General features: G+C 39.2%; 2 protein-coding genes and 1 long non-coding RNA gene across 4 annotated transcripts; 2 read left to right on the top strand and 1 right to left on the bottom strand.

Moving 5' to 3' along the window:
• Positions 1 to 2,071: 2,071 nt before the first annotated feature.
• hmgb1b (high mobility group box 1b) lies at positions 2,072 to 4,759 on the bottom strand. Its single transcript, XM_071496912.1, has 5 exons — positions 4,618 to 4,759; positions 3,365 to 3,520; positions 3,080 to 3,225; positions 2,798 to 2,972; positions 2,072 to 2,645 (listed from the first exon to the last, which is right to left on the bottom strand). Exons 2-5 carry the CDS (start codon positions 3,509 to 3,511, stop codon positions 2,511 to 2,513), a joined length of 603 nt encoding a protein of 200 aa, XP_071353013.1. The 5' UTR covers positions 3,512 to 3,520; positions 4,618 to 4,759; the 3' UTR covers positions 2,072 to 2,510.
• A 2,440-nt stretch (positions 4,760 to 7,199) lies between these two features.
• Positions 7,200 to 8,222, top strand: LOC139631532 (uncharacterized). Its single transcript, XR_011693403.1, has 3 exons — positions 7,200 to 7,621; positions 7,705 to 7,866; positions 7,957 to 8,222. It is a non-coding gene; the product is annotated as an uncharacterized lncRNA (long non-coding RNA).
• A 606-nt stretch (positions 8,223 to 8,828) lies between these two features.
• wdr95 (WD40 repeat domain 95) lies at positions 8,829 to 27,150 on the top strand. Of its 2 annotated transcripts, XM_071497196.1 has the most exons (30): positions 8,829 to 8,965; positions 9,444 to 9,702; positions 10,944 to 10,997; positions 11,090 to 11,173; positions 11,339 to 11,404; positions 11,962 to 12,192; positions 12,949 to 13,034; positions 13,190 to 13,282; positions 13,360 to 13,405; positions 13,510 to 13,556; positions 14,488 to 14,605; positions 14,769 to 14,838; positions 15,313 to 15,553; positions 15,656 to 15,761; positions 16,063 to 16,214; positions 16,462 to 16,564; positions 16,722 to 16,828; positions 16,925 to 17,004; positions 17,102 to 17,156; positions 17,243 to 17,288; positions 17,682 to 17,741; positions 22,082 to 22,235; positions 22,321 to 22,416; positions 22,521 to 22,579; positions 23,182 to 23,314; positions 23,426 to 23,465; positions 23,885 to 23,973; positions 24,622 to 24,806; positions 24,936 to 25,037; positions 25,162 to 27,150. In XM_071497196.1, the coding sequence occupies exons 1-29, from the start codon at positions 8,898 to 8,900 to the stop codon at positions 25,002 to 25,004; spliced, it is 2,997 nt and encodes a 998-aa protein (XP_071353297.1). In that variant the 5' UTR covers positions 8,829 to 8,897; the 3' UTR covers positions 25,005 to 25,037; positions 25,162 to 27,150. The 2 variants fall into 2 exon arrangements, with proteins under 2 accessions (XP_071353297.1, XP_071353298.1); XM_071497197.1 differs by lacking the exons at positions 8,829 to 8,965; positions 9,444 to 9,702 and adding an exon at positions 10,369 to 10,762.

Genomic DNA, 27,150 nt, shown 5'->3' with positions numbered 1-27,150 from the left:
AAAAAAAAAAAAAAGAACAATAACAATACACCCAACTATGCTTTGCTGAATCAGTCTGTTTTATATTCTCTTCATGGATTTTGCTATTGAGGTTCCTCAGTATAGAGATGAAATGGACTCTTTGAACAGTTGCCTGCAGTAAGGTAGCCTAGAGGGAGCCTTTCTTGCTGCATGTCAGATGGAGGATTCATTCAGAGACTGCGAGGCATTCATTCAATGAGTGAAAGGAGAGGAAAGAAAAAAAAACTGGTGCTCTGAATCACAGGTCTCAAAAGAGAGCTGACATGTCATTGTAGCACAGCATGTTAAAACTGAATTTATATGAACAGATTGTTAGAGCACAATTAATTGTAGTATATGACTAGCATTGCCAAAATATTCTAATAAGTTTCTCTTTGTTATGAAAAATTAAATTACTAACTTTGATGTGGTTAGACGCATGGTTGAGCAAATTTACTGTGACTGCTAAAAAGCCTGTGTGACTGTGAGACCCACTGAAAGGAGACCACTGTGACTTCATTCATATTTGCAAATGCTTTTGAGAGGAGGACAGTCCTTTGTGTGGCAAAGGGCAACACTGCTGAGAACAGTCTGATAAATAGACATGTGAACCCCCTTTAAGTGATTGTGAGGCCACCGTGACTGTGAGGCTGTCTCCAATTACAGGCAAAAGGGAATCTATCGCAGCAAAGGATCACAAAGGGTTTCAGCCTGGTTTCACTGGGGAATTGCAAATACGAAACAGAAAAAAAAAAGACTTTTCTCTTGACATGCTGGTGAGACTGGAATAGATGCACACACTTGTGAGAACAAACACAATGCAGAACCTTATGAGGAGCTAAACTTAGCCAAAAATCAGGCAGGTTCATCACCATTCAGGCACATTTCCATCAGCGCTGGAAAAAGGCAGGTTTCCTGGTTTCCCTGAGGGAAAAAGACTTTGTTTTATGTGATTTAGGCAAGACTATAGCGAACTGAACTCCTCTACATGTTTTATCTCTCATTATATGGTGATTTAGGGCTGCTCTTTTTAGTAATATGTTCTTACTTTCTGATGACTTCTTGCAAATGAATGATTAAAAAACTGAAACTGTGTTTTATGGAGGAGACCTTTGTTTATTTGTAGAGGACAGAGGACAAATGTTTGCAAAGTTATGTTCATGTCTAACAAATGTCTCCCCAATGCAAATTTATTTGGTGCCTTTTTAGTCTATGAGGACCCACACAATAAATAACTTAATTGACCAAAGTTTAAACTTGTAACTGACTGACCTCATCATGGCGCCACCTTCTGGACTTAGGTTGCTCAAACTACAGTATAATGGTCAAACACAGCACCCTCGCTGTTCAAGGCAAGTTGGAGCAAAACCAAAAACTGCAGAAAATAAAACTAAGACATATTTGGTGTGTTCATATTATTTCCTGTTGCCACTTTCTTGGTCCGCTGGTCAAATGCTTCCCTGAATCCTAACAAATGTTTTATTGAGAAACTTTATCAAGCCATATTTACAACAAACACTGCACTCAGTAACCACACACACACCAGAAACTGACAACTCACTCACCACCGTAACAACCTCACGCATCTGTACAATATCCCACAAACGCTGCTACTGTTGTTGTAAATATGTAATTTTTTGTATCTATATATTTTGTATAAAAAATTATTTCTTTCCTAAATATTTGTTATTGCAGTTTCTTGCAGCTTTCCTGTTCTCTGCACTGCCACTTTGCTGCTGTAACACTGAATTTCCCCACTGTGGGACTAATAAAGGCTCAAAAATCTCATTTATTTTCAATGCTTCAGAAACTGTAAGTGAAAAATGAGTTGACACCATTTCATTGTTTCAAGTTTAAAATTGCAACTGACTGGTTATATATTATTTACCAGAAGATGCACTTATTCACTTGTACAGACATCAGCTACAGGTTTTTAATGAAATGCCTCAAACCAAAGATTGTCTGAATTATTCACACGTGCACTCCATGTTGGATCTTCAATAACAGGTTGGCAGGCTCTGAGACGTTGAGACAACTAAAATTAAAAAGGAGGAAAACCAAAATAAATTTCTTTAAAAAAAACGACCTTTATTGAAGACATTCTTGAATGTCGACAGCTGCATTTGATATTAGAGTGGTATTCAAAGAACAATTAAAAAGACATTGGGACAGCACATAAAAAAATATTTTTCAAAATAAAGAAAAATACACTACCAACTCAGAAATCTCATTTTTGAGTTGTAACACCTATAGACTAGTTACGTTCATACTGATTTGTAGTCCTCCTAATTGTTACAGAGTATGGCAGGGATAAAGAACTACCACTAGAAAATCTCAACTTAAGATATGTAGTGTTAACTTTACAAAAAAAGGAGCATAACACTGTACATCTTAAAAACATTAAATATACACATGTTCTTGTTCAGTTTGACTTCTGTTTCAAGATGGTGAATTGAGTATATTAGGGTTATATGGCATAAACAAAACTTCAGGTCCCATCCCGATGCAGTCTACTCGTCATCGTCATCGTCGTCATCATCATCCTCCTCATCTCCCTCCTCTTCTTCCTCTTCCTCATCGTCGTCATCTGCTGCAGCAGCTGATCCTGAATCCACTTTGCCCTTTGTACGGTAAGCAACAATATCCTGTGGAAAGCATATCAAGTGTGCTTCTTTTTTTTGGGCTATGGAGAGACATATTCTTTTACATGCTTCAAAGCAAAGCAGAGTGATTCATGTTTGTCAAATTAGCGCAAAAAAAAAAAAGTATAGCTTCATTTACACAAATCTCTACTCACCTTGTCGTATTTCTCCTTCAACTTGGCAGCCTTCTTCTCATATGGCTGCTTGTTCTCTGCAGATGAGCTGTTCCACATCTCTCCCAACTTCTTTGCTGTGTCTCCAATGGAGAGTCCAGGATACTCACCTTTTACCTTGGGGCGAAAGTCTGCACAGAAAAGGAAGAATGCAGACCTACAGGGAGAAAAGTGTGTTTAAGCTGTTATAATCCACTTAGCACTTGTTATCAGAGAGAAGAAAAAAAACTTATCACTGTGGAACAAGTTGATTATGGTACATACGGTGGTCTCTTGGGGGCATTGGGGTCCTTGAATCGCTTCTTCTTCTGGCCCTTGGGGGGAATGTAATTCTTCATTTCCCTCTCATAGCGCACCTTGTCTAGTTTGGCCATATCTTCAAACTTGCCTTTCTCTTTCGGTGACATTGTCTTTGGGAAAACACAAGCAGCTTTAAACAATCAAGAAGAAATGCACTGCTAGAAGGAAAATATTGGACTCTGAGATTTAAAAAAAAAAAAAACACACACAACAACAAAGGACTGAGCTATTGAAAGCAATTTATTTTACCTTCCATCTCTCCGAGCATTTCTTGGAGAACTCTGAAAAGTTGACAGAGGCATCAGGGTGTTTCTTCTTATGCTCCTCTCGGCATGTTTGCACAAAATAGGCATATGAGGACATTTTGCCCCTCGGCTTCTTTGGATCCTTCACCATCTTGGTTTACTAAATAGAGAGAAAAAAAAAAATGATTTCAATGAATACGTGCAAGTCCACTCCTGCTGTGGAAATATCTACATGTCCCACTAGTCAACTGTCTGCCTCTCGCTTCAAAGTCCCATCTATTGTTTAAATCAGTGGGGGGGGGGGGGGGGGGGGGGGGGGTGACAGATGATCCATTGTATGTAAAGGCCAACACGATGCTTCATTTAATACTAAACTCAGCTACACATTAGTTTACTCGTGCATCGCTTCCAGGATCCACCCATCGATATAGATATTGGTATTAAACAGACAGTAATAAAAACAACATAGTGCGTTTTATTATCTAGCAGCGTCTCACTGATGTAACAGGCAGCTAACCGGCTTGAGGTTGCAGATGAATACATTAGCATTAGCCTCCACCGCCTTTGATTGTTCGCTAGCTGCTAGCCGTCATGGCCCCCACTCGCTTTGTGTCCTCCTGCTTTCAGCTAGGCTAGCTAGCTGTAGCTAGCGCATGTGCCACAGAGCTCATTTCAGGAGACGATTATTAAAATGGCTGATTACACTGCTAACAATGGCCACCGGACTGTTTCCACCCTCCGTCCTTCTAGCCTGCTAGCCGGCCTCCCAGTGGCCTGTAATGCAGATCACTGGATTGAAAGTTTGGGCGAAAGTGGCGATGATCCCAGAGAGAGATGCATCACTGGACCGGGGCTGCACAGCACCGGCCAGCGGTGTTAACCTAGTTACTCACCCTCCAGCTAGCGTTAGCTTTTCTGACGAGCAGCACGGCCAGACCAGCCACCATTGTCAGGCTAACACAGCAGGCTATACGGGCCAGCGGTTCACTGTGTCGGCGGACATAGCAGCCGGCTTGGTCATTGGGCGACTCGGCCTGTGTTTTAGTTTTCACCTAATGTCAGTGTGGGGTAACTACGTAGCCAAGTTTGCAAGACGGGGGCTTGTCACTGTGTTAGCATCCTATCCAGCTCAGTCATGCAACTAAACATGTAAAACACCCGCGTACACTGCGCGAAACGCATCGCAGCCCGCTGTTTCATTCATAAATAGCTACACACTGGTCGCTTTGTGAGTAAGTTAGGACTTATGATGCTTACCCCTACAGCGCTATATGGGGCCAGCTGTGCGTCGGTACGTCTCAAACAATGGACGAAGAGCTCCGTCAGTGCGCGGTCTCCGGGCTGCGAGGAGCTCTCCGTGTTTATCCTGTGTGTGGGGCTCCGGCTGGCGGACATTGGCTGCCGCCAACTCCTTGGAGTATCTTATTGGACACTCGGTGTCGGAGGCTTGCTTGTTGTGCGGTTGGTTGTCCACAACACGACGGCAATGGCGCTAAACTTGAATGACAGACAGAGACTTCAGTGAAAGGAAAGATGCATGAAAGAGAGAGTGAACACGGGACCTGAAACAATTGCAGAATTGTGTGGTAGAAACTACACGTGTCCTTTATTTAAGTACACGTGATAAAGTAAAATTACTCCATCAGGTACTTATCAAAATATCAAATACACAACACGTATTTAGTGTTATATTATTATGATATTGAATTATATTCCTTGATAATTGTGATTTGTGTATTAATATTGATTATTGCAGGTTAAAATCGCACCAATGAAATATTGATTACACTGGAAACAAAGCAAAAAAAGTCATCTTAATTAATTAAGAGATTCTTTTTTTAAACCCTACTTTAAAGGAGATAATTTGATATATAATTTATAAATATATATATAATTTGACCAAATTAGAAGAAAACCCTGTATCTTATTGAAAACTGACATCTACTTGTAGGATGTCACAAACTCAAGTTTCTTGAAATAGAGGAGTGGGCTGGGTGCACTGCCTTGATATAATGTTTGGTAGTTAAATATATGACAATCCATAATTATTGTGTATTATTATGTATGTATTATGTCTTGTTTTTATGTAAAAAAAAATCTGCACAGTAGCTATAGCTTTAAAATAAATGCAGAGGAGTGAAAAGTGCAAACTACCTCACAATTGTAGTTAAGTGCAGTAATCGAGTAAATGTACGTAGTTATTTTCCACCACTGTGCGTAAGAGACATAAATAAGACATAGGCTATAAAGTTTTAATGTAACATCACCCCTGCTGAGCAGCTCACAGCGGCCATTCAAATGTAGTAGGTCTCCATAACCACAGCACCTACAAACATCCTGCTGGGATCAGCTCTGCCTCTGGATAAATCCAATATCTTAAACTTTCTAACACAACACTTTGCAGCAAGGCGTTCATGAACCATAACCTGGTTTTGGAAATGAAAAGCCTTTCATTACACTGAGAACAACTGTAAAAAAAAAAAAAAAACAGTGGTCACCAATGGCAATCAAAGGTAAAGCTAAAGCTGTTAAGCTTGCAAGAGGCTTGTTAACTTAAAAGTAACTGGTTTTGAATCACAACATCATGTTATATTTGATTTAGCAGGCATCATTATTTTCTTACATTTTGATTGCACTTTGGCTTTATGTAATATGCTAAGTTTATCTCATTATGTTGTATAATGAGCCTGATAGACTGTGATATGTCGTACTGTATATTTTTACTTGGAATCATTCTACAGTATTGTTCTGGTCACTTTTTATTATATTTACTCCTGTAGTTGTAGTTGTTGTAAATATATTGCAAAGGTGTCACATGAAATTTCACATGAAATTTCATGCCCCCTTTAGCTGACAGTATTTTTTGAATATAAACAAATGTATAACTTCCACTGGTGATTGTGATTCTGTTTTTGTCCACCTCATATTTATAGTTCCAGGCTGTTTCTACTGAGGTTCCTCTGAATATTGTTCTCTCAATGAAAAATCTGTATTTTATTTTACAGTTAATATTGTCATAAGAAGGACATGACGTCTGAACATCGGTCAATAATAAGATTATATGTCTCAGTGCTTTGTGCTAAAGATAAAAATGATCTATCAGAAAGTGTCAGATATCTTTAGAGGAAACTACACTTTAGAAAACTTTTCTAGCATTTGTTGTGCAACCATTACTGTGGTAAACACAACAACCAGTTTTATCAGCTATTTGTTATTTGGTTGGTTGATTTAAATGTTATGTTATTTTCTTCATTATGCTGCATATCAGGAATTCAGTATTGTGATCTAATAATAATTATTTTTTGTAAAGGGCAAACAGTGGTGGGGTCAATATGAAACAGGTCACAGAGGACGATTTGTCTATCGGCCAAACTCAGCTGCAGATATTCTGCTGTAAGTTTTAAGGACCTCTGGTAAAGCCCTGAATAGGCACGTTGAATTTGTGTGTTTGTGTGTGTAATTGTATGTTCATATTGATGCGTGTAGGTGCCCAACATCAACATCATTTATAGACTCTTTTTCACAGTCTGGAGCTTTTGGTTCAACTGTGTACAAGGAAGACTTTTGCTGGAAGCCAGCTTGTAAACCTGAATGTATTCACACAGGAACAGCTGTAGGAGAGAAGAGAAATAACCCGCATCCCAGCCAGGTTGGTATTTAGGCTGTGTTAGCCTCAATTTTACATTTCTGGTTGAATGCCATGCTTGACCTCTCACAGTGTGTCGTAACCTTTAAATCAACTGTTTTCCCCAAGTCGTTCATGACGTGGTGGTGGTGGGGGGGGGGATGCCACATGAAGCCCTGGGTATGTCAGATTCACTTGGAAATGTCCCCCATCTCTGTAAGAATTTGACAGCACAGTACTGCTCCACCTACAGATGTGACTTCATGGGCATGCCTCAAGGTAGGAAAAGTCTGTTGGTTCAGTCTAGGTAATGCGAAAACATGTCAGGACAGAAAAAACTAAGGACATCCAAGCATTTGGGCATGTACGAAAATCAAACCATCACTTTAATCATAATATTTCTCTCTACAGTTTATTTTATTTTTTGAGGTGGAATTTGTTTGACAGGACATGGTCACATTAATAATGCAGAAAGACGACTTGCGCCTCTGCACAGCGAGAATCATGTTCCGCTCTCTACTGACACAGAGATGAGGGACAGTTATTGTCAGCCGAAGCAAAAACCTGACCTGATGGGCAACCAGTCTCACGACAGCTGCACCACAGATCCTAACGTGGCCGCCTCTTTTGGTATAGGTACAGTCCAAGCAAAAACCATTAACGATGCACGTAAACACAGTCCTAAAGATTTCTGTTGACTGTTCCTCTTTGTGTTGCAGTTCCAACTGTTGTGCAAAGGCATGTCCACACCCAGCAGAAAGGATTACACCTGAAAACCTACGGCAGGTTTTGTGGAAGGAGAGTCACTAATGTGACATCTGTAATAACGTCTCTGCTGCCACAGGGGCTGCAGCAGTTACACTGAATTTTACCTGAGCAAAGTGAGCTTCATCTTCAGCCTTTTAATGTTTGAGCATTTTAACAGATTGCTTGCTGAGACAACTCGTGATTTGCATCTTTTGACTTTGCAGAAAAGGAGGCTGTGAAAATAGTTTTGAGGAAAGATGCTCAGCCAAACAACGGGGAGAAATGAAACAAACTTCCAGCTGTTGTGCTTAATTCCTGCTCACCAAAGTGGATATCAAGCTGGCCGGGACCTCTCTGAACCTTATTGTTTAAGTTAATGGTTGTTTGTATTTTTTGTTTGTATGGAATTTATGGTGGGGGTAAAAAATATGAAATGACTGTATCATAGAGTTAATCTGCTCGTTTCGAATGTGTAACTTGTGTATTGGGATAATTAAACATCTCCCTGTGATGAAAAGATATTTGTTTGCCTTCATGTCTCATCGCCCCCATATTTGACATTATGCAGTCTGTTTGCAGCTCGATAACAAGGCAGAATAAAACTTGTTGCATCAATTTAATGGATTCTGTCACCAGCAGTAACACTTTTTGATTTATTATGCTTCTGTTTTGCACTTTGAAATTCTGTTTTGCAATTCTTTCCAAAAGGAACATTCATTTTGTTATTTATTTATTTGTTTGTTTGTTTTTTGTTAAATGTATTAATTCCTTGGGTAGTTGCTATTAAAATATAAAAATGCATCAACATTAATGTGATGGATTAAACTATAATTACCTGAAAATTGCTAAAATAGTTTAATGTTTAAAGTACAGCATAAACAGTGCAATATATTGTTAGTTTGAAGCAAGATTTAATATTGTGACAAAGCTGCTTCCCTCTCTGTGAGCACAGGGTCTTGTTTGTAGTCTTGTAGTCTCAGTTGTCACTCTTGGTTACTTAGTTACCATGGGGCCACCTGCTCAGGTGTAATGCTAGAGTGAGTGTCAGGTAGACTAGATCTGTCTGATTAACGTCTGTTTGGATGTCTGGCTAAGGAACTGTCGTGCTCTAAAGCCTGTTTTTTTTTTTTTCACATAAACATTTGAGACACACCATTTAACAAGGATGCCACTGGGGAAAAAGGTTCGCGCCTCCTCAGCTTCTGGAAGATTAGAAACCCAACATGTGACCAGGTAATCTGCTATTTTGTTGCTCTCCTTAGAAAATCAAATTTTTGTTGAGTGCTATTTCAATTTCATAATACGTTTATCTTAATTGCATGTTGTTGTTTTTTTACACTAAAAGTTGTAATGTGTTGACAGGAGATAATGTAGATTGAGGCCTTCCCCTGTTTCTCTTGTTGTCACGCATTGATCTCTGTCTTGAGAAAATGTTTACCGTTGTCATAGTGCTTAAGTCGCCATCTGTGGAAGGACTGAGTAGTTACCATGTAATACAGGAAGCCTGTTCACAAGGGACTGATAATCACAGTCCTAAGATTACATTGATGTGTGTAGTTGTCTAAACATACAGGCTACCCTGAGTCAAGTAAAGATAGAATACGTTCTTTCTCATGTACTTTTCATGACGGTCAAAGCATTTACCTATAGCAGCAGTGCATTATAATATCAGTGTGTTCATTTGATAAAAATAACATCTGAAATCCTCCAGCATCCTCTCTGAACTAAACGATACTGGGAAGAGGATGAGAAACACCTCTGCGCCTGGATGTCGGGCTGAGATAGCTGCAGATGACTTCTCAGCATCGAGACGAGTAAGCGGGGACAGTAAAGAGCAACCTGAATGGCTGATGCGAGAGCTGCTGAAACAGAACAGGCGAAGACACTCTGTCACACTCGGAGATAAGGCTGCAATCATGAGACAGCAACACCACAGTATTAAATCGATTCGCAGACTCTGCAGCCTCAAGGTACAGTTCTCAAAACTATCTAAAAGTGAAATTAGAGAGGCAAATATGACCTGTTTAAACCAATCTCTGCATCTCAAAAGTAATGATAAGTCTAAATTATTGTGGTGCCGTGGATTTCCTAACCTTGCTGCTTTTTGCCTCAAGGTGTCACTAGAGCGTTACATTGCTACACTTGCCAGTTTACAGACTCTTTCCAAAGTGCTTAAACTCAACTTCATTTCATATCTCACCAGTAGCAGAATGAATGTGAGGTAATGCCAAAAATGCCATTTTAAATCAAGTTGATGATCAATTTACTTGCAGCCTGACAGTGCATCGGCCAGGACAATATATCCCAGAGCCTGGGAATGGCCATGTTTCAGGCCAAAGTAAAACAAACATAGTTGCTGAGCCAACTACTTAAAAGGAGCCCAGTAGATTCAAATTCAAGCTTTCAAGCTGACAGGAATGATAGAGTGATATAGGAGGCTGGTGCAAATGCACTGGCTGAAGTTTGTGGGTTCCAGCTGCAGATGTCAGTCACACTCTCCTGCTTAATGTAATGAATAATGTGCCATAACAGATTAAGCGGAACAAGCTCAGGAGTTCAAAGTTATGTAGCTCTAATAAAGGGATTTAGAGGGCAGTCGAGGTTGTGTGAACACTTTCAGTACTTCCATCACTCCGACTGATTAAATAATTATCTCAGTAATTCAGGAGCTACCGCAGGGAAACCTCCACTCTAGTTACATCCTTGAGGAATTAGGCTGTTTATCCCTGTTATTTATTAATGATAGATCAAAGAGTGTCATGGATCAAGGGACCGTTGCCAGGAAACTGTGGCAAATTCAAGAAAGGCCATTAACACAGAGAGCATGGTCTGTCATCTGGCCTTGTGCAAGCATCTCAGGGACATGCCATTGCTGGTGGTGGCTGGTTGTGGCCGTAACAGATTCTCAGAGGTGGAGCCTTTATTGTGTGTGTTGATAATTACACTGTTTTTAGTGCAAGAATGCACTGCTAATGTCTCCTCTCTAACCTTCATTTGTATTTTTAGCACTCAGACTTAATGAACTGCCTGGTGAGTGGATTTAAGTGGACTGAAAAAAAAAAAACTGGAAGGAGCATTTTTGCCAGTTAAACTTAATTACTTGCTTCATTGTGCATTGTGCTCTTCTCTTGTAATATTCATAATCAACTTGCATGATAGTAACTGGCTTATGTCATATTATAATGTCACTGTTTTTCTTCTTTCCAATAAGATTGATGAGACAATATCACTCGACAACCTCCAGAAACTGAAAGTAGCATTTGAGGTTCTGTATGAACTTTTTGGGGGTTTTTTTAAACACACTGATAGTCTGGCTGTTCATTCCTGGAAGATTTGACTGTATTTTTCTTCATAAAGGAATTTGAAACGGGTCACTTGAGATGCATTGATGCAAAGAATTTTGGACGAATAGTGAAGAAGTGTTTGGATTTGCCCAACACAGTAAGACAGTGTGACATTTCTCTTTATTTCATACTCTCAGATTCTCTCGTCACTGTGCCCTCTGTGTCTCGCTTCTTTGCAATTACAGACAAGCATTTGCAATTAGTTGATTAATTTAAAATAACTGCCGCTGTCCTTTATTCTTCTATTCTTTGAATCCCACAGAGTAATGCACAGATTCAAGGGTTATTTAAGAAGATTGATTATTCAGGCCGAGGAAGGATTTCATGGGTGAGATGGCATTCATATTTGTTTCTTGTGGAGCATGCAACCATTTTATTCAGTGTAAGGGGAATTGCTTTAGTTCTAAGACTTTTTCATGAATGCTAACATCAACAAAAAAGCGAGGCCACTATGAAATAAAGTAACAGGGTTATTTCATTAAGGATTTGTGGAGTAAGTGTGACTGGAACTAACCTGAACACAGTGATTTGCTCTAAATCAGCTTGACTGTACAGTAACACAACTGTGTTGAGTTGACTCAAAGGCAATGGCAATGGTTACACTGGTATGAACATCTTTTCAGTTTTTTTTTTTTTTTTCATTTGGTGGATTGTTTGTTGATTTTTATAGTTTGTATGAACTGATGTCCTGCTTTGTACATTTGTAAGGGCAAGATTCAAAGATATTTCTAGTGTAGGTATCTGGTGTAACACTGGAGTCTAACTTGTTCTTTAATTACAGGAGTCAAAGAATAACTCCACACTTTTACTCACTTTCATGACTATGAACATGCCAGATACACAACCTGAGCATTAACAGCTCTAACACACAGTCATGTGATGCAGGGTCAGTTCTGCACGTACATGCTGCAGGAGCACAAAGAGAAGGAGGAAAATGCAAGACGCAGAAAGCAGGTGGCTTTTACTCTGCCGGCCACTCTGAAGGCGTTGGGTCATGGCATTCCCATCATCAACATCCATTCCACCCATGATGGCACCATCGTAACAGTGCGAGAAGACGGTGCTGTTTGCTCCTGGAGCACTGAGCTTAAACCCCAGGAGACCAAACACATATTTGTATGTAAATTTACTAGAATGCTCTGGTCTCATTTTATATTTTTCTCACTGTCAACACATCCACATCAATACTTTCTGATTTCGTCACCTTCCCTGTGGGACTCAGCCACAAGCCCTTTGGTTCCTACTGAAGACACAAATCTTTATAGAACGACTCAAAAATATTTCATTTTTAACAATTATCCTCAAATGTGCACAAATTCTCATTTAAACAGCAAGGCACTGTAGTTTTAGGAAAATACTCAAACAGGAGTAAATGGTGAATTTGCTGGGGACTATTTTTAGCAGCTGACATTTGCTGTACGGGTGTGTATTTACAGTAGGAGAACACTGTGTGTCACATTGACTCAAAATAAAATACAGTGCGTGAGCAATGTTGCAATATTGCTAACGTGTGAGCAATATAAGATACATCAGGCAATAGTTGTTAATACAAGCAATTAATTTTTGTTTTGAGTCTTTTTATGGGATTTAATGATAGTGAGAAAAATACAGAATATCACTTAGCCTTTAATATTGTCCATATAAACAGGCGGTATAAGCTGTGACTACTTTCCACTATGTTATACAGTATATATTCAATACAGCTGAATCTAAGCTTCCCTGGCAAATTGACATAAATTAAATATTGTTTTATTTCTTTGGATAACATTATATTACACAGGTATTCATGTAAATGTGTCCATTTCCTGTGGGTCTATATACAGTTTTAAGAAAGCTTGAGTTTTCAACACATGGCTGTGTTATTTCTAACAGAATGAAGGACCTGCCAACAGGAAGTCAAAGTGGGCAAGTGACTTCACTCTGATGACAGAATACAACAAGCTGATGATCGGAACAGGGTAATAAGAAATATGTAAATGTATGTAATAAATGTAAATGTAACGAAAAGGCATTGGGACCGGATCATTTATTGAGTAAATTTATTATTCTTGTCATCTGCAGGTCCCAGATTATGCAAAGTTTGTTTATTGTGCATGTGTTCATTATCTTGCAGGGACAGAGAGATCCAGCTTTATGACCTGATCACTCTTGAGCCCTATTGTCAGATCAGTGCACTAGACACAGTGCCTCTGACATTAGACTATGGGTGAGCAATGAGGCTATATGTTAACATACTTTCAAAATGTCCACATAAGTCCCTCATCATGTTGTTTTTCCTCATAGCTTCACTGGTCCTGATAAATGCTGTATTCTGTACGGAGATACTGAGGTAGGTCATTTTTTAAAAACCTGATCCAGTTATCAGATTAAATCATTTATTATCTCCCGCTTGATTAATACTGGGAGAGGTTAATTTCTGTCTTTGCGTTTCAGGGATGTGTGACTATCATTTTAATATCCTCCGCTAGAGATACCCTCAGGTAATTGTGCCTACACATGTACCCATTATAACTATATTATTAGTATACAGTATACACTATTTGTCGTATCACCCTATTAGACAATTTTGAGCATCTTTTCCAGCAATAGTCTACCGGTTTTTCAAAGTCGGTGATTAGAGTCTTTGATTTTCTATACAACCAGGTACCTCAGCGGAGCCTGCTGGAGACATCAACCATTAACAGCCAATCAGATTTGTTAACTTTCTTGTTTCCCTCCCAGACCATGTTCTGATCAAAAGGAATTTGTTAGAAAAAACAAAACAAAGAAAGATATTTTTTTCATGAGCGAGATAAATCACAAAAATATGAATTATTGAACTTTGACTGGCAGATATTTATCTTTTTTTTCAGTCACAATAAGGATTAAAAGGTGCGGTCTCTAATTCATTCCTTTGTAAAATTCTTTAATCTTTTAAGCAGCCATCACTGAGAGAGCTATCATATTTTTAGAGTCATTTTCTGTCTTTACAATAATTGCAAATACATCTGGTCGTGCTTTTGTCATGCAGCATGTATTAGCTGTTCAAATTAGTCAATATTTAGTGAGTCATTGAAATTGTGTCCAACACCGTGTAAAAGGTTCTCAGTTGAATGTGGCTTCTTTCATCTGTTCAGCCTGGGAACACGTAACGTCTGATTCATGGCATGTCTTTCACAGTATGATCATGCAGTTGCTCCACTCACAGGTTATACTGGAGAGTGCATGGACTCTACGAACTCCTGAAAGAAATAGCTGGGTTGAGAGTCTGTACTAGCACTGCCTTTCCAAAGATGTGGTGGAAAATTATACCCTTGCTTCCTATATGTTCCCTGCCAATCAGAGAAATTATATATAGTGTATGTATGTGAGGCTGAGAAAATGTGCCCAGTTTCAACCTTTGATTGTAGATCTCAACTTCTCTTTCTATAGATTATGGAATAAATTACCGAAGGTTGAATACATACCCAGCATAGCTGTTGACAACGCAGTGGTCTCTCCAAATGTGACATTTGTCAGATGGAAGGTTCACCATGACTGGGTGTTACAGGTGACATTTTAAATCTCATTACATACCGTATGTATACATATATTATAATATCTACAGAAACTGTGTGACAATCTGTATTGTTCAGTGGTGTGGCATTTTACTTGTATTATAAACAGATAATCCTGGGATCGACCAAGTAACTAACTCCTCCATCTGAATTTAGGTAAAATATTTCCAAAGTTTCCAGGCTGTTGTCTCCTCGTCAAATGACGAATCATCTTCTCTTGTTATAGGTAATTTACATTCAGCTTGTTCCTTTGGCTTTTTTTGGTTGTGTTTGCTCAGCACAAGTAGAAAAACAACAAACCATCCAAGATTTGTATTGTTGTTACCTAGACGTAAAACATACACTAACCTGTCTGTTCTTGCATACATGGTCTCTGTAATGAAAGAGCCAAATAAATAAATAACATGATACAGGATGAAAATGATTTTTTTTAAAAATGATCAGGCTCTTTTATTTGACAATGTGAGTAATTAGACTGGTGTTGAACATGTGGCAGCCTGGTGTGAGAGCTGTGAGGGATGACTCATAATGACTCATCCATCACAAATTCACCGATCAATGCCAGCGTGTGTGCGCGCGCGTGTGTGATCGCCCGTGTACGTAGGCATGTCCACTTGCCAGCTTCAGCTTGCTCATTTATTCTCATAATGACTTACCCTTAACATGTTTTGATTGATGCTTTGTTTTTTTCCTTCTTGAGGCTGTGCGCTGCCTTTAACAGACGCTGAGCAGCAGCTGAGTGAGATCAGAGAGGCCTGCTACGAAGGTAAGACCAAGAAGGTCCAACTAAGCCGGACTCCACAGGCCCGGGCATCATGTGACCAGACAGTTTTCAGCATTTACAAAGGCGTCAAGACCTTTGATCTTTGTGAGAAGCACAGCTTGTTGGTCACTGGAGGCATGGACAGACTCATACGAATGTGGAACCCACATTTTTCTGGGTGAGGAATCAGGATTGAGTGGGCTTTTTCTTCTTTTTTATGAAGACAATTAACATTAACTGAAAAAAACAGCTCCTCTTTCTGTTCTGTTTTTCTTTTTAGGAAACCAACTGGTATTTTGAAAGGCCACTCTGCTCCCATCATCTACCTCTATATCTCCGCAGAGGATAATCAGATCTTCTCTGTCTCCACTGACAACACTGTGAAAGTGATACATGGCTCATTTTTTGTATTACAGCTGTGATTTTGTATGTAAAATGAATAAAGCATTTGTATCACCGGAAAGGCATAAACCACAGAGGCCATTTCACCAGCAGCAGTGGAAAATAACAATTAAACAATGAAAGCATTCTACTTTTACTACTTCAGTGACATATTATTGCTAAGTAGATTTTAAATGCAGGACATCTTCTACTAATTGGGTGGTTTTAGAGGGTGATGTTTTTACTTTTACCTAATTAAATGATGCAAATACTTCTTCCATGGCTGCTCACCTGTTCCCATTTCAGATCTGGGAGATTCAAGACCAGTGCTGCCTGTTTACAGCAGACCCCAAAGCGAGTGGGATTCGTGGTGACATCTCTGCATGTTCGTATTCATCTGCTATGAAATCCCTTTTCATTGCAGCGGACCGTATGGCTGTGCTCTCCCTAAAGATCAGGTTGGTTGTCATGCCAGTGTGCTTTACTCAAATGTGCTTCTCAAGATATTCCTCAAATGTGCTAATTTAAGGATAATTGGTGTGTGAAATTCGAAAAAGGACGATACTTTTGAAGATTCCCTGTTAGAGGATTAAACACCCCACTTTTACCAGAAAGATTTGAAGTAATCATTTTCTACAGAGATGACTGCAGCAGCTTAATATTCATCTTGTTGTCATACAGTTTACTGTCTTTTTCCTCTGTAAGGCCACAATTTTGCAGCCGCCTTACTGTTTCACATAATGAGCCTGTAATGTGCTGCGGCTACAGTGAGGAGTTTCGTCAAGTTGTCAGCTGCACTGAAGGATCTGTGAGTGAATTAGCACTTGACAACATCACGGACACAGTTGACCTGATTCACAATTCCACTGAAAAATGAATCCAGTTTGTGTTAAAACAGGAAGATGTTATATTTAATGTGACATATGTCAACTGTACAATTTAATCAAAAGTGTTACTGGTTCCAGGTGGTGAAAGTGTGGGATTTTGACACTGGTTGTCAGGTTTTTGAGTTTGGCGGCACAGCTGATCTGTCTGCCATCACCTGCATGACGTTTGACCTCAAAGGGAGGAGGTAGAGTACTTAAAACACTCCGTGAAATGTCTCCCCGTTCAGAAAGCATGTTTAGCCACTACTTTATCATGCCACAGTGTGTTCTTGTGTTTGCAGGCTCATCACTGGTGGAACAGATGGATGTTTAAAGATCTGGAACTTCAACAATGGTCAATGCCTAAAGACATTAAAAAAGAGTATGTATTGTAAATTTCCATGACTCTCTGAAAGCAGAAAGTTTGAAGCACTGTATTATCTAATTATTGTGAAAATCACTTTCAATCTTTCCTGTAGACAGTGAATGTCATGAGGTGTGCGACTGCATCTTTCTGAAAGTTTACAGGAATTGGTAAGTAATGATGTGCTCGTTGGAAAATGTTCTTGGCTCAGTATAAATTTGAATCCATGTTGAGCTTGTGCAATTTATTTTTGAAGCTATGTGATGTCTGTCGGCCGTGACAGGAAGATTGACATTTACCCAGTGAGTATGAAAGAAAAGACAGAATTTGTGGCATTATTTTTCAGTTGTATTTCAGACATCCAATTTCTCCAATTCCTCCATCCTTCCATCACATTGCATCTCATTTGCATTTGTTTACATTGTCATTACCAGCTGAACTCCATTCTGATACAGAAGAAATGTTGATAGTTCATGCCACATAAAGCCGGTTCTGAATTTCATTATAAAACCAGACAATTGAGAAAAAAGATTGTGCACATTTTTGTTGCATGACCAATGATTCCTCTTGTCATTTTCAGGTGAATAAGAAATTTCATGTGCTTACAGGATGTTCTACAAGCTGCCGTTTTTTTGTGATGTAAACAAAACTAAATGCTATATTGAGGTGTAAAATGTCTCCTGCTATGTTGTCAGGACATACCTGAGGATCTCCATCACGTCCAGAGGCCGCAGCCTTCATGGCAGGATGATCTGGTGATTAATGAACAGAACACTGTCATGACCATAACTTTGAGAAAAGACATGCAGGCAGGACAAAATAATAAGCAGTTCAACGGGTTCTAAATGAGAGTGTGTATTACCCCTGTGACATTTATTTCAGGCAGACTGGATGACAGTGGTAGAAAGATTCTGTCGTTATTCTTCCATTTCTAAAAAGCACAGCTTTCTGTGCCTAATGCAACAAGAGGACAAGTTGTGTCTATTAGTTTTTGAACTGAAGACATGATCAAAAACACATCAGGCAAACCCACAGTGTCAACTAGCTCTGTAGTTATACAGTTACCACCTTATTTATCTATTTATAATGCTCGTGGCAAAAGCAGATGTGGTTTTTCAGTCTGTCTGTTAACAATTATTGAATGACAATCTACCTTTTTCCAGTAGGTGGAAGTAACTAGGTTACTGATTTGTATTTAAGTATCAGTATTTTATACCTCTAATCCACTACACTTCAGAGGCAAATATTGTTCGTCTTCCCACTCTACATTTATTTGACAGCTGTGCAAGCTGCGTTTCAGATTTTAAAACATTATAAAAACTTATAAAACAAAAGTCAGCTTATAAAATATGATCTATTGTTATATATTAAAGTATGTAATAGTATACAGATTATTTAGAATTGGCCCCACATTGAGCCATACACCATTAAAATGCTGTTTACAAGTTAATGCATCAATAATGCTGATCAAATAATGATACATATAATAATATAGATGTAATTCATAATATTACAATATAATATTATTCTGCTGCCTTTAGTTAAAGGATCTAAATATTCTCACTTCTGGTAGGACAAGTTAAGTTTCAGATGTATTTTGACCTGCACAGCTAATGTTTATGTATCTTATGTCTGTCTGAGTGTAATATATAAAGGTGCAATATCTCCTACCTGTCACAAACTCATCTATGCACATTATCACTTGACTAGTTCTGTGCTTTGCCTCAGTCTCTTTCACACCTTCAGAGCAGTGAAGATGATGGTTCCCTGCTGGTTCAATGTTCATTTGATGCAGACACACAGAGGACAATGTAATCTTTGGTCCTAAGACGTGTTTTTGCTAACTGGATGGAAAGCTCAGGGAGAGATGGGTAAAAAACCTCCCTGATCTCTGCCCTACTGTGCAGCACTGCCTGCAGAAAAAATTTTAACTGAAGCAGTGAGTTACCACATCCCCCATCTCCCTTTTATCCTCTTCCTTCTTCCATTTCTCTCACTTTAAAGATTTTCTATTACATACTGTATTTTGAAAAGTTTCAGTTTCTTTTTGTAAATGTATCATCTTCCTTTGCCTATATTGTATAAATACTATATGTAAGTTTTCTCCCCGTACACGTCATCGCTGATGTCTTCACCTCACATAGCTTTTCCCAGTGCAGCCAAGCTTTGACCTGTCAGTATTCCTGTAGTTTTTGACAGGCTCTGCTCCAGAGAGTCTGAGCTCTCACTGAAATGTAAGGATGGTTTTATCACTGACTCTGTTCAGAACACAAGGTGTGCATTAAATGCCCATTGTGCTCCCACCACGATGTCTCATAGTATTACCTCAGTATTTTATCCCGTCTTCTTTCATGCATGCTTTTGTTTGCACATGAAATTATATCAGTCATAAATTTGGAGTAAAATTGCCAGCACATCTATCAAAAAGGTAAACATCTACAGTATTTCAAGAAATAATATCACCTTTCAAAATGTAGATCATTTTGAAAAGTCACACTTTTGTAATGCAGGGCATGTCACACGCTGCTAACCCCACTGAAAGTTATTTCTCATCATTAATCATTTCATCATTAATTTGAGCTAAAGCCTTGTGTCAGCATGCTAACATGCTCATAATGTTGATGCAAAAATGCTGCTTAGTATGCTAACATTTGCTAGTTAACACTAAACACAAAGTGCAGGTGAGGCTGATGGGAATGTCATTAATTTCTGCAGATTTTATGGGAGACATTTTAACCTCAGGGTAGCATTGGAAGAAAAGTCAGAGGATCACCACAGTTCATTATTGTCACTATCAATTTATCACCTGAGCAACTAAATTCCTTTTCCTAAGACATTTCTGCTACATATATGACAGATTACAACAATATAACACACACTCCACTGCACAACAGTCAACCCTTTCATCTTAAAACCATGCAAAATCTGACTTCATTATCAGGTAAAATCCCTGCAATAATTAATGCAACCTTCTTCTTTGAAGGTGAATCATGCTCTCAAAGCTGTACTATTATCAGTCCCCAATGATATCACACATTAGATTACAATTCCCTCATGTGATTTTACCATTATAATGTGGTCAGGTTACCTTTAACATTAAAAAAGAGGGAAAATTGATTCTCAGTAATGCTGAATGATCCATTGAAAGATGTGATGCTTAGTCCCCTGCCATCTCTTTCATCATGGCTGGTGGTTACACTCACCCCATAAAAGGCCCATTAACAGAGCAGAAAGATTGCATTGCAGTGGCCACTGAGTAAAGAGACCCCTTTGATTATCTACAGAGTCCCTCTTTTGAAATTGTTTTTCATTAATGGCCTACAGCAGGAAGAGCAATGGGTTGTTCCATATATATTGGTCTCCTTCCCTTATCCACTGAGCCACGGGTTCTCTGTGATTTTTTTCATGTTCCTCCAGATGGTCAGTCTTGTGTTGCTTCTCATTAAAATTTTAAAACACGGCCCAGTTCAGTTAAATATTTCGCTTTGGCATGGAGTATAATATAGGTTCAAAAATGCCATCTGTTTTTCCCGATTCGGTTCATGGTGTGTAGTTTCTTGTTGGCAGCATCGCTCCAAGCAAACATTCCTGTTGGGTTCAGTGAGAAATGAGCACATAAAGAACAAGATGAATCACTTTGTATCAGTGTGAGGTGCAGCAGCAGGAGTAATGTTTGGCTTGTCAGCTTGCTCAGGGGTTTGACGTCGAGTCAGTTGCTGATCCAGAATGTGTGGCACACTTGGCCATAGTATTGCACGCTGAAACCAAGTCGTCAGTTAAAGCTCTTTGGTATTCATATGTTCCTTGAAATAAATCTTCTTGAAACATTTTCCCTGTCAGCTGTTTATGAGACGCTGCGGCTCTTCAGAAAAACATTGCCTTTAATTTTTTTTTGTTAACAGATGTGTGACCTTTGATCTTCTGCATTTTCTGTGAGGTGTGCAAACCCCACAATCATAATTAATTGATATGGTTTTAAAAAAAAAAAAAAAAAAAAAAAAAAAAACAGTACAACATTTTGGGATACTAAAATTTGCTTTCTTTAAGTTAGAAGACTGATATCACCTTTCATGTCTTCAAAATGCCTGTTGAATATAAACTCCCACCAGCAGCTGGAAACACAGAGAAACTGTCAGGTGCTGCTAACTGGTTGGCTGTGTTCAAAAGTACTGTTGTTTTAGTATGGATTAAAAAAAACAAGATACAACATGGAAAGTAGAGAGCTTTCACTGTGATTACAGGTGTAGTTTGCTACTTTTGAGCAAAGCTAGGCTCCCTGTTTCTGCTTCCAATCTTTGTGCCAAGCTAAGATAGCAGGCTGTTGCTGTTGCTTCACATTAACCAGGTTCTAGGTTCAAATCCAGGGGCCGGGGACCTTTCTGTGTGGAGTTTGCATGTTCTCCCCGTGTCTGCGTGGGTTCCCCCTGGGTACTCCAGCTTCCTCCCACAATCCAAAGACGTGCACGTTAAGTGGTGCCTCTAAATTGCACGTACGTGTGAATGTGAGTGTGAATGGTTGTTTGTCTCTATATGTCAGCCCTGTGATAGACTGGTGTCCTGTCCAGGGTGTACCCCACCCTTGCCCAATGTCAGCTGGGATTGGTTCCAGCCCCCACCCCCACCACCATCCATCCATCCATAGATAATGGATGGATGGATGGATGGATGGATGGATGGACGGACAAGAGATTGATATCAATCTTCTCTTTTAACTTTTGGCAAGAGAGCAAAAAGTTTTTTTTTTCCCCAAAAATATTATGTACCATTAGTGCCACATCATGATTTAACTGTTGAAACATTTGGTTTTAGAAAAGGAGACGGCAGAAATTTCTTTTCTTGCCAGTTTAGACACAAACTCAAAACAAGCCTTAACACATTTCAAACAGACAGCTAAAAACACATGAGAGATGGAAAAAATACTACACTATATCATTTTATATGCAAACAAAGATAGAAATCCTTTATAATAACTCAGTCATGACTAACATGAAAATAATATCAACTGACCTGATGAACTGCATATTATTTTCTGCTTGGCAGAAATCCACTTTTTATACTCCAGTTCTAGGGAGACTTACAGCTTGTTTTTCTTCAGAAAAATGGCCATAATGAGGACATCCTTTGCGTGGCGCAGTGTCCCCCGACTCTCCTGGCCACTGGCAGCTATGATGGAGAGATTCTAGTGTGGAACGTGGTTTCTGGACGTATACAGTGTCGGTTTGTCAGCCCTCATTCAGCTGAACACAAAGGTGATTTTGGAGCTTCAAAGTGAATGATGAATATACTGTAATAATCCCCTGTGACAAGAACATTGCATCTATCTCTGACATGTAGGAGTGGACAGAAGTGTTCAAAGCATCATTTTCCAAAAGGACTTCGAATTGCACCAGTTTTCTTTGGCTACAGCTCTCCTGTCCTCTGGGACCATGGGTCAGTGTTGATAAACAGAGCCAATTACAGCTACACGATTGCACTTTGCAGCCTTCAACAATGTCTTTAAATATGGTGTTAATTATGTCTTTTCTCTTTTAAAGGTTGTATAAATATCTGGAGCGTGCTCAGTGGAGGAAAGTTAGTAAGCAGCTTCAAAGCCGTAAGATATTTCACTCGACAACGTTCCTCAGTTTGACTGGAATAGAGCTCCAGTTTTACTTTTCTCTCTCTTGTCTCCAAAAGCGCTGATTAAAGAATAAGCTCAGTTTCTTTGCTTAGCTCCAGTTTTTAAACAACTAGGAGGTACCTTCCTCGCAGCTACATGATACAAAGTAGGTATCCTTAGTTTTGGGCAGTGGATGCATATAGGGCATCTGAATATGGGGTGTCCTCCCCAAAGCTGAAATACAATACGTGCCAATAAAATTCTCCTAAAGAAAGCAGAAATTGTCTTTTTAGGCTATATAACATAAAAATGTTAATATTTTCCACAAAAGACACACAAAACCCCCTAAAATCAGTGCAATTGCTTTGATATCATACCCCAGTTACGTTTTGTTACCTAGCAACAAGGGCAAATTTAAGGTGCTCTCTTTCTTTTATGTACTTTCTTCATGATTAGTCTCTAGAAATTGTTGCCTGCCTTTTTGGAGAGTGCTGTTATCCAGGAGAATGTATTGAATCTGTCTGCACTGTTTGGCCATGAAATGACAGCAAGTAGGCTATTCATATTGTAATGTTTTTCTATTCTCCATTTTGAAGTCCAGATTCCAACAAAAGATTACAAAACTGGCTAAAACAGACAAGGACACACTGCTGTACGCTGCTGACCAAATCGGTTACATCTATGTTTACGACATGAACAAGTTTGCCCCGGAGCACAAATCGCCAAGAGGTTAGCTTCATGCCTTGCCTTTTGATTAGAAATAAAGTGAAAAAAGAGGCACAGTCTGTCAGAACACACAAATTCACATTTTAAGTGCTTCCATTTTTCCCTTTCATTCAGCTGAAAACTTCTGGCGCGCACACACCAGCAGAGTTTCTGGGTATGTGTAAGAAAGAGAGTTCGTGCACAATACATCTTTTTATGGTCAGAAGTTCCTCTTGTCGTCAGCCAAAAATTACTGTCTGATGTCTGCATCCAAAGAGTAATTTGACTGTGGGTTATGTCTGTAACTCTTAGCTTGTTGTATACATCTTGGGATGGGTACACCCTTAGTGGAACCAATCATCCTCAGTCTGGGTTGTAGAAATGCAGAAACAGCAAGACTTCTTCCTGCTGCAGCAGGGAAACAAAGTGTAGAAGAGACTGTGTGTGGGAAGGTCTTAAACAGATGATCAGTATAGGTGAGACACTGCCTGGGGTGCATCTGCCAGCAGACGCACCAACACAGTGGATGACATAGAGTGTTCTTGCGGAAATGCCTTCTCCCATTTTGTCTCATGCTTCTTTATTCTGGTCCAGCCTGCAGATTGTTGACAATGATCAAGTGGTGCTTACCTCATCTACAGACTACACTGTGCGCCTCTGGAGTACACGTGGAGAATTCATAGGTAGGTGTCATTTTTCATCCGTCAATCCCCTCATTCTAGACATTATTAATGTTCATGCAAACCACATTAATCTTGAGCAGTGCAGTGCTTTAGGTAGCACCGTTATTTATGGGCGTGCTCATTTCACTGTGACTGTACACATGGCTGGATTAACCCACAAGAGAGCCCTGGGGTAAAAATGAGCTGCTGGGCCCCTGTGGTCCCCCCCGTCCTCCCTCTCTCTGTACAGTGTGTATGTGCCCTGTCACCTTTAAGTACCCATCAAGTACACAGCACGCTGAAAACTACATGGCAGTTTCATTATGTTTTGTCCAAGAGCTGGTAAACAACCAGCACTCCTACACTAGAGTCCTAGAGTATTACCTGGCATCAGGTTTACGGTGTGTCAATTAAAATTTGTTAACAACACAAATTAATTTTGGAACATGCACCATATAAGTACAATATTTTCTATGTATTAAAACATGTAGCTATATGTAGCTTCACACACACGTATATATCATACATACATACATACATACATACATACATATATATATACACAGTATATTCAAATGGATTCAGTAGAGGAATTTTAAGAAGTTCTGACTGTCACACTCCCTCATACAACGAAACATTATAATGGAGAACTTTGGTCTTTATCCACAGGGACCTTTGGGCAGTCTCAGAGCTGGAGCATCCACATCTCATCTTCCTGGATGCATCCTGCTGTCCCCTATGAGGTTCTGATTCATCCTCTCAGCATGCCAGATCATGAAGTTTTGACCATAAAAACACACCTCTCCGATGCAGCCAATCCTGACGAGACTGAGGCTGACAGCAGGGAGCTAAAGGTGAGCTGGATTATTTCACAAACGATTATCTGAGCTATGTGAGGTACGCTCCCCTCTCTGTGTCTTCACCCTTAATGTTGAGTTGAATTGAACTGAACTTTGCCTGCTCCTCTTGCGGCATAATTGCAGTCAGAGCCTCACAGTAAGCTTAGACTGGCTCCAACACCCATCAGTGCTACAGACATTGAGGAAGATTAAAAGCATGTGTTACCCAGAGGAACACAAGACTGGGTGAGTTCTACCCATTGCAACAGCAAAGACTACTGTACGTCTACAATGCAAGTCTTACACCAGACTCAACTGAAAATGTGACAGATTTATATTTAGAGTGAATGTGTCTTTGTCTGCATTTCAGACCCTGTCATGAAATTGTCAGGCATAGTAACAAGCCATCAAACCACTGGGCTCTGGAAGGCTTTGATACCGTGGAGCCACGGAACATAAGTCTAAGCCTTGACCTCTCCCTCGCTCCCTTGTATTGATCCTCTCATAAGCAGCACTGAGGAACTGGAGTCAACTGAATAAGATGAAACCGCACTGATCACACTTGGGAAACTGGGTCACTGCAGGATGCATTAGTATACAGAGCAAGGCCAAATAAAATATGGTGAAATAACAGTGAGAATTATGGTTGTATGTATCATACACAACTGGCTTTCCTTTAACAATTGACCATAAAAAGTAAAAAAAAAAAAAAAAAAAAAAATATGAATGAATGAATGAAAGTGTGAAAATGTGGATTGCAGCATTAAGATGCTTTGAATTAAGAAACAGAGGCTTTTTCAGAGTGCTTTTACACAGACTTCAGGCTGTTGTCATTCACACTTTGAAACACATAACTGTTCACATCTCAGTGTTAACATGACATAAAGAAAAGAAGGGTTGGCAACTTGTTACTATTAGACTAGAGCAGTGATGACTAACATTTATGACTTCAGGCTGTGAAACACATTTTCCTCAGTATTCCTGAGATTTAAGTGAATCAATCAATTTCTCATAGAATTTCTTTATTATAACGTTGCCAAATATCTTTAATCAGCGCTTTTGGTGACTAAGCCTGTGATTATTTTTACAGATAATCCATCCTTTCGTCACAGGGTTTAGGATTTCTGGCCCAAAATGCAGAAACTAGTCCTTAGAGGAGCTGCTGCAGTTCATAGATTTGTTAAACAACAACAAAACAAAACAAACAAAAAAATTTAAATCACACAAAATAATCTTCCTTAAAGATAAATCATAATCCAATCACAGATGCAAGGAATCCAGGGTCAAGACATAAAGGCCAAAAAAAAAAAAACTAACAACACAAGAGCACTAGGAAACATTAAGGAAAAAAACTGAACTGAAGAAGCAAAGACAGAGACTTAAATATACAAGGGAGGCGAGGGTAATTGAACACAGGTGGAAAACATTAGGGCGGGGCAGACAATTAACACCAACATGAGACACACAAGGGACGTAGTTTTAAAATAAAACTTTGGGAAATAACCCAAAAGCAAAAAAAATCAAAGAGTGCAAACCTAAAATCCAAAAGTGTTCAAACATAAGCAAAAATACAAAGAGTCCTTCAGGGCAAATCATGACGATTGCCTTGGTTTAGAGGCGCGCAACTTTCAGTTTTGGTTCACTCTGGAATAAAATAGAATACAATACAATAAATCTTGTCCACCAGAGTGGAAAATTGTCTCTCTCTGCTCTCTCATTTTTTGTCCACAGTAGGCAGATGTTTTAAGCTAAAAAGCTCTAAAAACTAACAGCTCCTGCACAGCACCAAGAGGACAAACAATGATAGCGACTGGCTGGTGAACATAGCAGCTAAAGAGGCAGATATTTCCCTCTTGAGTTGGTGGCGAGTAAAAGAGAGTTAAATGGAGAATAGATATTGGATTTATCAGCTGGAGCCAGCGAGGTTGTTATATCAGTTTGAAGAATTACTGGCTGGGATACAGAAAATTGAATGTTTCTGAGCAAGCCGTCCATACCTGATTCCAAAAATACGATTTAAGTTAGAGGAAAAATAAAATACATCACACGGTTTTAGTGATAATGGCTCTGCTTTTCATACATACATACATTTCTTTATCTTCAATGATGTATTATCCAAATAATAAATGTTTCATCCATGATCATGTGAAGGTGCTTTGGCATACATTGTATTATGTTATTATACCATTGTTAAAACCATCTGTTTGGGCTACAACAGAGAGGATTGAGATTATTGTGACAGCTAATCAGAGTGTATACTAAATTGTAGGGGCAGTAATATTTTAGTTATATGTGACAGTGAAAAAAATAGAAGTAACAGAGGTATTGAATTTTGGGTAGGGGCATAGAGAAAGTGATG

Source organism: Trachinotus anak, unplaced genomic scaffold (genome assembly GCF_046630095.1).
Source record: "Trachinotus anak isolate AG129_WGS33_773 ecotype Australia unplaced genomic scaffold, CSIRO_AGI_Tana_v1 ptg000014l, whole genome shotgun sequence".
In the NCBI taxonomy this organism is placed as follows: Eukaryota; Metazoa; Chordata; class Actinopteri; order Carangiformes; family Carangidae; genus Trachinotus; species Trachinotus anak.
This window is presented reverse-complemented; position numbering and strand designations above follow the sequence as displayed.

Excerpts from the sequence above, each read along its gene's own strand:
- hmgb1b (XM_071496912.1), bottom strand. The coding sequence starts at position 3,511 with ATGGTGAAGGATCCAAAGAAGCCGAGGGGCAAAATGTCCTCATATGCC. Across the intron at positions 2,973-3,079 it reads AATGCCCCCAAGAGACCACC|GTCTGCATTCTTCCTTTTCT; the intron begins GTATGTACCATA and ends TTCTCCCTGTAG. Across the intron at positions 2,646-2,797 it reads TGAAGGAGAAATACGACAAG|GATATTGTTGCTTACCGTAC; the intron begins GTGAGTAGAGAT and ends TGCTTTCCACAG.
- wdr95 (XM_071497196.1), top strand. The coding sequence starts at position 8,898 with ATGCCACTGGGGAAAAAGGTTCGCGCCTCCTCAGCTTCTGGAAGATTA. Across the intron at positions 13,406-13,509 it reads TTCTGTACGGAGATACTGAG|GGATGTGTGACTATCATTTT; the intron begins GTAGGTCATTTT and ends TTTGCGTTTCAG. Across the intron at positions 17,289-17,681 it reads GGAAGATTGACATTTACCCA|GACATACCTGAGGATCTCCA; the intron begins GTGAGTATGAAA and ends CTATGTTGTCAG.